At 40.8% G+C, this 12,314-nt stretch overlaps 1 protein-coding gene across 3 annotated transcripts in view; it reads right to left on the minus strand.

Annotated features, from left to right (window-relative positions):
• nck1b (NCK adaptor protein 1b) overlaps window positions 1-12,314 on the minus strand; it is a 54,888-nt gene that overhangs the window by 6,249 nt on the left and 36,325 nt on the right. For all 3 annotated transcript variants that reach the window (XM_041814105.1, XM_041814104.1, XM_041814106.1), the window contains one exon: window positions 2,077-2,825. In XM_041814105.1, coding sequence (XP_041670039.1) covers window positions 2,077-2,825 — 749 coding nt within the window. The remainder of the gene's footprint in view (window positions 1-2,076; window positions 2,826-12,314) is intronic.

Genomic DNA, 12,314 nt, shown 5'->3' on the forward strand with positions numbered 1-12,314 from the left:
GGACTCAGCTGAAAGTTACCAGTTTGCATGGCCACTGGTTGAACCAGACCTCTAACCTTGTTCCCACAAGTCTGGCTGGTTTCCATGTCAACTTCTAAAACTGAACTTTGTTTGGCAACATTTATTTTGCGGCACATACAGATTTGATTACTCAATATTATTCATACGCAGGCTGATGAAAAAAATGTACATTTCTCACCCTCTATGGCCACAACACTGCATACCAGATACATTGCCATTTTTCTGTGGGAGTTTCTAGCATAAATTATTTATTTTTCATGAATGGTGCCTTCACACATGCACAAAACTCCAAACAGCCAAACATTTCTCCTTGACTTTAAACAGATTTGTTTCTGCCAGCCCCCGTAGTACATTTGCATGTGAAGTCAGGGTGAGCTGTTGTGAGAAGGCAGCAGGATTTCATTAGCAGAGTGGGAGAGAGCAGTGACATTTACCAGTATATCCTATGCTAGGCACAAATCAGACAGACTTCTATACAGGTGACTAGTACAATCTCAGTGTGGCATTATCATCTTTTCTATTTTCCAGTGTGTTTATCTCTGCAGTTTTGTTGATACTGTGATGTTGAACATCATTATTATAAAGGAAAACATTATTTTATTATGGCGCCATACAGCAGATTCCATTTCTGTGTGCAGCTTTCATATCATTCTCTCTAAGTCATGTCTTTCCTCTGGAGACCACACCCTACTCCCACTCTGTCTGACAGGGATAGTCTGTGAGGTGTTTGCATAAACATACAACTCAGGAAGATGTCCGGGCAGTCTTCCTGAATTTATGAATACAGTTTCAAGAGTGCATACATCAAAACCTTTTAACTGACGGTTCTGCAAGCATCATTCTGCTATTGTTTGCTGGTGTCGATTAGTTATTTGCCTCAACTCCGTTTGTGTTCAGTTTTTTTTCTTTTTTTTTTCAGTTTTTACTGTGTGACAAAGACAGGGGTCACAACAGAGATGGGCCAACTGTGAAATTAGAGCCCATACGGTTGCTGAACCAATGCATTGATGCATCCCTAGATCACAGAATTTTCTAATTTGATATAACTTTTACTAAACTGTATGATATTGACCCCTGTTTAGATACCACAGCAGTAATAACAGTCCAAGTCCAGTACGGGAACTTTCTTGTTTCAATTATCAAAAATTGCAAGCAAATATCTATACACTGTCTTCTGTCATGACTAACGACACTTTTTAACACTACCATTTATCAAGAAAAATGGAGAATGAGTAGTTTAAAAACTCAAATCAAAGCATCAAAGTAATAACACATTTGTTGACAACCTTAAAGGAAGAGTTGATTTCTGCACAAACAAATCCATTCTTTCTGATTCTAACACATCATAGCACTTGTCCATTGGTTTCCAACCTGGGGTCCAGGCACCCCTAGGGGGAGCGCCAAAGATCTAGAAAAAAAAGGTTGGGAACCACTGCACTAGACTATTACTATACTGGTAACTCAGCAAAACTGATGTAATTTTAGGTGGTATCAAAGCAATTTCCAATATTGATCTCATTATTAGCGCTTTTTTTTCCAATACTGTCAGATTTTGCTGAGGGCTACTATTTGTCATCGTTTAGCTCATACTAGCAGAGATAATCAATTCAATACTGCCGATAGCTTTAACCCTTTACCTACCGAGTTTAAAATGGTGATTTAGATATTTTGTTATTACAGCTGGGAGTTTGAGAGCTTTGGTCCCTTTTTTCCCAGGAGTACTTGAACTTGACTTTTCAACATCTGGTTAATGATTATTGCACATAATATGGAATTGTCAGCAGTTTAAAAGAAGAACAATACAAAACTGGTGATTTGCTATGAATGCCCACGTCATACGGCCGTAATGAGCCATATATGTGCACATGCCCACAATTCTCAGCTTTCCAACACCATTGGAATTTTTCTGATCGGATAAACTTTGACGGAGTTACTGTAATAATACTCCAGACATATAAAAGCCATTGCCGGCACTGGGTCAGTAGGTAAAGGGTTAACCCATTACCTACTGACCCATCACAAATCAGTGATGAGGTGTAGGTGTAGGTTACTCACCGATGACTCGCTGTCTCGGATGAGGAAGTCTCCCTCGATGCCTCTCTGGTTGAGGGCCACCTCTGCTTGGTGGCGCGTCACCTTCCCATAGTACCACTCCTTCCCTGCGAAGCGCCCGCTGCCTGAAGGTGAGATGTAGTCACAGTCAGGTGTGGGCGGCCCAGCAGGCCCTGCTCCAGGTTTATGAGAAGTGGAGTCCAGCACAGTGACGTAGTTTTTAGGCACCAAGCCCAGCTGTCCATCTGCTTTACGACACTTCCACCACTCTGGGTCGTTTTCCGGCTTCTCCACGACCTCCATCACCTCGCCTTTCTCAAAGTTTAACTCCTCGTCGTTGACGGAGCTGAACGGGTAGAGCGCCTGGACCGTGTGCAGCACTCGGTTTCCATTGGTGGTGCTGTTTACTACCGCCGCCAACTTCTCCGTCAACGATCCCGCCGGGTCTCCGAGCCTGCCCATGCCCCCTCCCCCTGCCGTCCCATCCACGTCCTCCGTCACGTAGTTGGACGGAAACCAGCCGGAGCGCCCGTTGTAGCTGCCACGCCACCATCCGTCGCTGCACTTCTCCATCACCACCACGCGTGTGCCTTTCACGAGAGACAGCTCGTCCTCGCGCTCAGCCGTGTAGCTGAACTTGACCAGTGCAGGAAGATTAAGGTCATATAGCCGCTCTCCATTATCGTACATGTCTGTGTCTGTGTTGGAGGCTGTGCCCCTCTCTCCTTTCCTGCTCTTCACCTTCCCGATTCCTGCAGGAAAGATCCAAGAAAAAGTGTAAGAGTTCACAGAAATCACATCAACAGCAGAATTAAATCAGGTGAATAAGGTCAGAAACTTAACAACAAGACAGCTGACATCCTGAATTTGCAGACTCGAGCAGGCCTCTAGGCCTTTTTGTCTCAATTAAAAGTTAAAAGTCATCATTCCACTTAAACATAAGCCTCTGGAATCACAAATTTCAACATCTCTCCACTGATGTTGAACAAGTTTCAACAGAAAAATACAAACCACACAAACACAAGATTATAAAACAAGTCTGAAAATTTAAGGGAGGAGGGAAAGAAAGAAATCCCAGACAAATACCAGGCAGTGGTAATAAGCATTAGGGGTTTCACTGAAATACAGGGAGGGTGGGTAAGTAGAGCAAGAAAAACAAAAAAAAACGGCTTTTCCACATTGCAGTATGCTAACCCCCACACTCCAAATCTAAATACATTCTTAGGGATTAGGTGTGGGTGCTGAGGAAACAAAAAAGCAATGCTGGTATAGTAAAACTAAAAAAGAGTGGGATGAAAACTTGTTTCGGCATGGGAATAGGGTTGTCACAACACCAGAATTTTGACTTTCGAAGAATTCGAGTGAAAATCAAACAATATCGATACCTTATTTAAACAGCAACAAAAATAGAGCATTCTGTATTGTATGCAATACACATACGCAATGCACAAAACATGGAAATGCTGCCATGTGTTTGTGTAATTTAAACAGAATACAGGAGTTTTTCTGCAGCTTTCCTGCCCACACAGCTGTCATATGAAATAGAGGTGATTATTTAAGCTTTAGCACTTTTGACAACATCAAAAGTTCAATTAATTGAGGCTGTATTGTTTAAAATGTGGTATCAGAGTATCAAACATATTTACAACCTAAGATGATTATATAAATCAGTTTTAAAAATCTGAGGTACTGTGACCTCCAGCTAAAAAGGACTATGCAGAAGGCAAAAAGGGCTCAGTCACATTCATTGCTGTTAATCACATTTCCGTAATCACCTCAGACACCTGCAGCCTTGCTCGCACAGCAGCTGGATGCGAAACTCAGTCCAAATTCTTGCTCTTTCTAACTCTACATCCTCCCCCTCTGTCTGCCTCCCACCCCCACAATTCCTCCTCAAAACCCATTACACTCAGAGCGCCACGCTGAGCTGACCGTTTGACTTCAGCGCAGAGCCAGGATGATTAAAAAGCGCTTATTTATCAAGACCTTATCAGCTGTGGTGTAGCAGAGACTTGTTTTCTTTTCCTTTCCGGCTACATGTTTGCCTGGTCAAACGGGGAATGACCACAGGGTGAATGTTATCGCACATGCCGCCAACCTCCTGGCACCTTTCAAACAGCCTCTGGGCTAACAGAAGGGGGATTACCAGGGCTCTTTAGCCTGCTCCTGGGTTATGCAGTCCAGAGGCAGAGCTTTGGCAGGAAGAGGTCATCCTCTTACTGGATGAGAATTTCCACTTGGCAGCCTGGCATGCTAACAGTTGTATGAAACACATGTGGAGCCTAGCAGTGGGGAGAGATCACACTTACTCACACCTACTTCCAATTTTCCGAGAGACTGAAAAGCAGCTCTGGTACACAGCTCTGGCTCGATAGACATTCTGCTATTCTGGCAAAGCTACTATGAGTAGGACTTGTCTAAGACAATCCTGATTATAACACAACCCTCTTTCCAAGACAAATGTTAAGACTATTTTAAGAGGAAAGGTAACATTCTGATTTGAAAATGATGTGCAAAAAACAAAAGAGGTGCTGTTTTTAACATGTCAGATCAATTCTATTTTAACCTTTCACAGATTAAAATTTCCACATTTCTGGATATTTCTGTATTTTCCACAGACAGAAAGTACAACTGTTTCACTCATGATTCCATTGAGCCAAATACTTTGCATTTATGGTAGAGAACAGGTGCAGTGTGCCCACTAGTTAATCCATCGTAGATGACTTTAGAATGCAGACTTAATGCTTCACTGATTACTTTAAAATGTGCATATAACTCTGTTTTCTTCACACATACTCTGCTCTTATCTTAAAACACAACAGTGTGTCCCATCTGCTCTCTTTCTGGTTTGTGCCAACAAAACTCCCATTTTAAAAACTTTCACCCTCAATTCTGCTGCCATGTTCCCTCCATTTACAAAAGTGAACATATGCAGCTTATCTTTAGTTGATGGAAAGGGTGACTGTATAGACTACAGAGAAAATTTTGCATTTATAACCATGTTCTTGAATTTGTTGTCATAACTCCACCCTAATTCCCCCCTTTCTGGCAATCAGTGCCACTCTGATTTGAAATCGTAAATGATAAGGGCCAGTGTCCACAGCTGACACTCTAACCTGTTCTTGTACTCATAAAGCCAAGGAGATACTTTACTCATTATGTGAAAGACAAAGTTGAAACCATGTCTGCATTTTGTTGATATCTTAACATAAATGAGGATAAAAAGGGTGGTCAGATGGCCGGGATACTAAGATGACCTAGGTCGCACCCTATATACGCAGGCGGCTCAGGGCTGAGTCAGGCCTGTGGCTCCTGCCCCACTCTATCATCCATGTTTCTGATTCCATCCACAGGCATAAAAAGCCCCAAAATATATCTTTAAAAAAGGAGGATGGAAAAATCAGAGAAGTATGGAAATCATGCACTGATTAATTGTCAAAAGGGAGGGATAGTTAACATATATGAAAATACAAGAAATTGAAATAATTTCAAGAACAGTGATGGTATTATTACGTACTCATATTTGCACTCAGTATTGGTGAGTACACAAATGTAAGTACTCGTACTTGGCCAGGAAAATCAGGTATCAGTGCATCCCTAGAAAGCCGACTTCTGCTTCCTCTGTAAAGCAACACTGTTTTTAAATTGCTCCATGTGCTTCATATTTCCCTTTTAAGGAAATATGACCAACAATGTAAAGGAATCCTTTCTTGTCAGGTAGCAGCTGTAGACCCAGAAACTTTAGCCTATAAAAGACGAGTCAGATCCTCTATTCTTCTGCCATTGTCGATTCAGATTGACCAGTGAGAGTAAAGTGACGCTGATGAGCACCGCACTGTTCCAAAAGTTGAACTGTTTTGAACCAAAAATAAACAGCTGACACAGAGGGTGTTTTCATGCTCAGGGAACTGAGCACTGAAAACACTTCATTATACGGGTGTGATCAGACGCTAAGCTTACAAGACGAGATTCTATACACTTTTTTTAACTTTCATAACACTGCCTGGAAATGTTGTCTTTGATTCAAGTAAAACACCTAAAATGCAAAGATTGCAGGTACATTTTGAAAAATATTAATATTAATCCTCTTGCACTTAATATCACTGCCTAATTATTGTTTATGTCTTGTCTGGTCACGACTTAAACATACATTTTAAGGCACTTCACATCAGATAGCATGTTAATGTTAATGCATGTTAGAAATGATAAAGATATTAGGAGCCTTAAGATAACCCTGGACCCTCTTTATATTTTTAAAATTATTCTTAAAATCTGACTATGACAGACTAAAATATAAGAAGTTGTATCACTTAAATTAGTCTTTTGTCAGTGGCGATTCAAACAGGCGATGGAGGATCAGCTGTGCTCTGTTTAATTACTGACTGTCACACAAACTATTTGAGGGGGTCAGGAGGAAATGCACGGGCAATATCCAGTTCAAGTGGACTACTGCTCTGCCTCAAAGCATTATGTTAATCTTACAGAAGACATTTTTTATCTCGATGAGAAATCTTGTGATGTTTTAGTCTTGCGAAATCTCGTGCACAAGATCCCTTCACACCACTACGAGGAATGTGAGAAAATACCGATACACTGATGTATCGCGGTATTTTGCAGCACAATACTGTATCGATATTTTAAAATGCAGTATCAATATTTTTTTTAATCAATAATTCACTTTGTTGGTGCGATAGTTTGTGGTGTACTTTCACACCCTGACCGCTAGTTGGCGGCAGGCACCACCAGCTGGCAGCAAGCGGTTGACTCTTCCCTCTCCTCTTCTGCTTAGACAACAAGATCAAGCAAGACTTCCGGTCTGAGCGAGTCGGCTGGTTATGCCTACCGCTGCAGTGAAGCTTCAGCTGCATTTGGATATGTGGACTTGTTTTGGCTTCCAAAACATTTAACACAGCACAGACTTATACAAGAGTCAAGTCATTTGTAAGATATGCCACGCCAGAGGAAAAATGCCTTCTATTCAGGCTAATATGGTATTTAAGCAGCCTTACTGGTAATCAAAGCCTGTCTAAGCCTTAGTCTGGTTGGCATACATCATCAGACTAAACTAGTGACTTCATACCTGATTACGTTTGCAGAACTCTATCAAAGTCAGCTTTTTTAAATTATATAGCATGGCAGGGTGTAGTCTGCAGGACTCTGCTCTGATGATGGTGTGAGTGTTTGTTTGTTTTCTGGCTGAGGAACGTGACTAATTTGTCACAAGCTGCACTAAATCTGTTTCACCATGAGTAAACTGTAACCGAGTCGTGTCCGTGACTCAAGGAGTGCAGACAAATTTCATGGTAGTGCTGAGAGTCCAACGTCAAATTGCTTCCAGGTAGACCCTGTTATTAGTCACAGCACTGTACATAACTACAGACTGCAGACAGGGTGTTAAGAGCTGATGTCTGTGCGTGGAGGTAAGGTCTAGTTATGCCTCTGTGCAGCCTTAATAACCCACAGGGAGAAATGCAAAATGACTGAGAAAATAACTGAATTTGTTTTAATTACACTAAAAATGTTAGTTTACAGAAAGAAACAAACTGTTTGCTTCTCTTCAGGGTTAAAAAGATACAGAAATGACACATAGAGCATCCACAGCTTAAATAATCACACGCCTGTTAAGGAAGCAAACATGTCCATGCAGGTGCAGGCCCCAGGATGTATTCTGTGCACAGTTGGTAATGACCTAGTTAACCGCACTCTGAAGTCAGGGGTCAACCCTGCATGGATAAAGTCGCTTCGACTGTGAATGGAGAGAACTGAGCGCTTCATATTTTATCTCTCTGACCAGGTAACAAAGCTGTTATCAGTTTCCCAGTCAGGATTTATTTGCTGCTTCCTGCTCCAGTCACACTTTGCATTAAAAAAGCACAACAACTAAGACTGCTCCATTTGACTAGATATCCAATCTCAGCTGAGGTAACAAGGGGAAGTTTGGATTTGCCTGCACAGCTACAGGTAGATGATACTGAGGGATAAGGGAGCTGTTACTGCTTCTCCAAGGGCCCATCTGTCATGCTGGTTTAGGTCAACTGCTGAGAGTTCACCTGTGTGTCAGAGTAAAACAACTGTATGTTCGTGCTTTTACTCTTATCTAAGCAGACTGTCACACTGAACACGGCATGGTGCTGCTCAGAGCAAAGGCCACAGGCTTCAATGCTGAACACAGCTGCATTCTGCTAAACTGACAGTGACCGGCTGTGGCAGCAACTTCTTTGATATTCTGCCAAGGTGTCCAGCCAGGTTTGTGATCCAATGGGGCTGCACTTGAGAGAGTACCTTGTTAGTTTACAGACCTCCCCAGACAAGCATGTTTGGTGGCATTCTGGGATTAACATAAGGCTGAATGTTTGGAGGAAAAACAGTTGACTGCAAACACCAGGAGGAGGAGGAGTAACTGTGTATGGAGCTCAAAATACATGGGTAAAGTGTTTAATACTTCATTGTAAAATATGAAAAAATCAGTTCGATTAGCAAAAACTATGGTGCTTGACTACACAATTTTTTCATATACTCTCACTAATAAAAAAGGACCCCTTCTGTTAAATACTTTTGGTTTTTCCTTGTTGACAACTTGATTTTCATGGAGTGCATTCAGTATGCAGATATAAAAGCTGAAGGTTTTTTGCAGTTGTTACAAAGAAAAAAGTAGTCTCACCGTTCCTTTAAGAAGGAGCTAGTTGGGTGTACATTCCCCACCTGTGCTGGACTATTCAGATGTATTAAAAGACACTGATCACAAACTGTGGTCTTCTTACACACTATTGCATCTTACTTCTTTAAGTTTACTAGACTGCTCTAAATACATGGTGGTATTTCAGACAAAATTCCAGACTGCCTTTCCTCCCTCTTAATCTTGGAGGATGGGATCACAAACTTCACTCACTGGGCATTTTGTGATTTTTCATTCCTGAAGTTAGAACTGAGTTAGGGAAAAAATGCTTTTAGGTTCTTTCAGTCTTTTGATGTGAAGAATCTACAGTCTGATTTTAAACCTTAAACAAATTACACTGATGTTTCACCAGCAATATATATGCTGGAAATGCCAGCACAACTGTTTTTTCTTCATTTTGAGGCGCATGATTTGGTATGCCATTCCTCAACACAAAACACTCCATAATCAACTTAGCAGTATGAAACAACCTCAGACAAGACTTCATGTTGTAACAGACACAACAGGACTTGGTAGGACTGATGCTAGGAGTATTTTATCATGAGACAGTTCAGCTTACCCATCACTATACTGTGCAGATGTGTCATCTTTACTGCTACACAACAATATTTTTAGGGATGCACGATATTATCGGTCTGGTATCAGCAGTTATCAAAATTTCAGCCGATATTTACATCCAATATTTTGCCTGTGTATTTCATCGACTGTAAATTTGTCCATATATACTAATAATTAGTGTAGTTTCAGGCTAAACCAACAGGCATATGTCAGTTGAGGTCTTTTCTTTATTTATCCTCATTCTTTAAACTTTAAAGTGTTTTTAAGGACTAAAGTTTGTTTCCTTGGCCATCCTCAAACCTTAAAGTGTGTCCAAAAGGACTGAAATTTCTTGTCTGAAAAGCATACATAAATATCGGTATCAATATCTGTATCAGCTAAAATGATTCCGTAAATATCGGCAAAAATCCAATATTGTGTATCCCTACATATTACGCTTGAAAACACTGAATTAAAGATTAAATAATTAGTCAAAGATGAGGAGAAAATGGAGATTATTTGTCTGGAAACAAACCTGTACTGTGAAGTACGGCTATTAATAAACCAGAATTTAAATTATATTGATGCCTGTTTTGGTGCCACAGCAACAAAACAGAGAAGCCCCAGGCACCTAATGGTGCAAAATTTCTTGTTTTAAATTATCAAAAATTGCAGACAAATCCCTTTACACTTTTGAAATTGCACAAAAAACACAGGTAACCTTATGGCACTAATGTTTGCCATTGTTGTAATGCAGTTTAAAGTAGGGCTGGGCATTTACTCGCAAATTAGATTAAATTGCAATTTGGACCGGTGCAGTTTTCAAATCCCAGAGGGTGCAATATTTCTTTAACCTGAAATTTGCACCAAAATACCAGTTTAAAACCTTTTTTGGAGCAGAGATGTTATGCATTATATATCATGCAATCATTCAAGTGCCATTTCTTAAAAATAGTCTACAAAAAATCCTACTTTCTTCATTTTTGAAGGTTTTTCTTATTGCACATGAGAATGACATCAAAATTATGACCCCTTTCAATACAAGAATTCGTGTATGATTTGCAACAAGAGTCAAAATAATCACAGCTTGTTTAGCTTTTGTTTAACCTAATATCATGTTGGTTAGAATATAGAGTGATTGATTGCTTGTGTTACATTAAAAAATACATATATGAGGAATAATATGAGGAACTTCAGAACAACTGCATGTCAAATTGCAATTAGATTTTTTCCAAACTGTTCAGCCCTAATTTAAACAACTGAATATGTTCCTATCTTATAAACCTTTCTTTTTAAACAAATAGCTTTTTAAGTTTTAGCACTTTATGATCATACTGATGATTAAAATAACAGACTTTATCATTTAAAAACAGCTGGTATTGGAGAAGAAGCCACGCATTGAAATGTTACTGTGGAAAAGGTCAAGTCCAGTAGGTCACAGATTCTGCAGATAAAAGACATCTGAATTTTTTTACTCTGTAAAGACTACCATCACTAGGATGACAACCAAACAATAAACACCACCCCTATGTCATCACAGTCCTCCCCTCAGTGCTCAAATTTGTTAACCCCAAATACATGAAACTGTCATGCGCACACACATAGATGTGCAGTGACTGAGCCCTTCCTGTTAAACTCCCAAAAATGCCATTGCTCTACTGCTACCTAGGAAATGCCTCCATGATAGAAGAGAAATGAAGCAGTGCTGTGAGCTGGAAACTTTCTGACGTCACATGCTTTTTCCTGCGCATTTCCTGAGAGAAGGATGCGGAGGAAGGAAATCGTGTTGTGTCAGATGGCACCAAATCACAGCAAAGAATGACAAAAGACCTTAGCACGCATTATGTAGAAGCACTCCAACAACCTCACTTTTTGTTTGCAGATGAGGTGGAAGGAGAAGAAAGTGTCGGGGAGTTTTTGTTTTTTGGCTGCCAGTGACAGACAGGAAAAGGTTTTTGTTTTTTAACTCTGGCCTCCACACGCTGGCTGGCCTGCCATTGTCTGCCAGGGCCCTTTCGACCCCTCAGTTTCCCTCCATTCCAGGGCTCTTCCTCTGTGGACAACAACACCCCGCGTCACGCTGTCTGACAGTGTCTGAACATCCCTGCACTTGAATGGCGTGTGGTCACTGGGGCAAGATTAGCAGCAATAAAGAAATGCTGATATTTTAGAGCAACAGTAACATCTGATATTGCAACTTCCACCTGGTGGCCTAATAACTGTGTGGCAACAGTCATGAAATCACGGGTGAGACTCCTGTGTGTCTGTGACAATTCAAAGTCTGATAATAATGTGTCACCCACATCCACCAGACATATGATGCAATGCAGCAACCGTCAGCCATATGGTCTGGTAGCAGACTTGCACATTAAATGTAATGACAGCACGTGCAGTCAGAAAGAGTGAGTCAAACAAAGTAAAGGGAAAACACACAACAGTGAGATGGCGTAGCCTTCAATTGGGAAGGTTCTGGCTGACAGCTTCAATCGCCCTGCTAACACGGCTGACTGATGGCTGAACAGGAAACGTGCAAAAAGCTCTTTCAAATTCAGCCATGTGAGACATCAAACGCTGGCTGACACCAGTCCCTGTGATGAAGCAGAGGGGGTGGGAAAAGAGACAAGGGGCTCTTTTTGGTCTTAAACTCTCGGGACAGTTCAGGATTACTGTCAAGGGTTAACATCCCCCCTTCCTGATCATTCAACAAGTGGTCTTATTAATAAAAACAAATTAGATCTCCAGTGAACCCAGATAGACTAGTGCCCCTGAAGTAACACTGAAATGATTATCTCTCACTCAAGCAGCAGCATTTTGATCTGCAGAGATGTCTGCTCAAACTTTTTTTTTTTTTCACTTGACCTATTTTTCATAACCTCTCTTCTGGTGACCCAAATTTAAAGAAAGTTTTGTTTTGTGTCCCCATACTTCAGCTACAATTCCTCAGTGTGCTCTGAATACTTATAAACAACATAAGTTGGGAAAGCCTATTTCCTGTTTATACATGGAAGCCTAAGATAGTAAACGTGTA

The sequence above is a fragment of the Cheilinus undulatus genome, linkage group 19 (assembly GCF_018320785.1).
Source record: "Cheilinus undulatus linkage group 19, ASM1832078v1, whole genome shotgun sequence".
Lineage (NCBI taxonomy): Eukaryota > Metazoa > Chordata > Actinopteri > Labriformes > Labridae > Cheilinus > Cheilinus undulatus.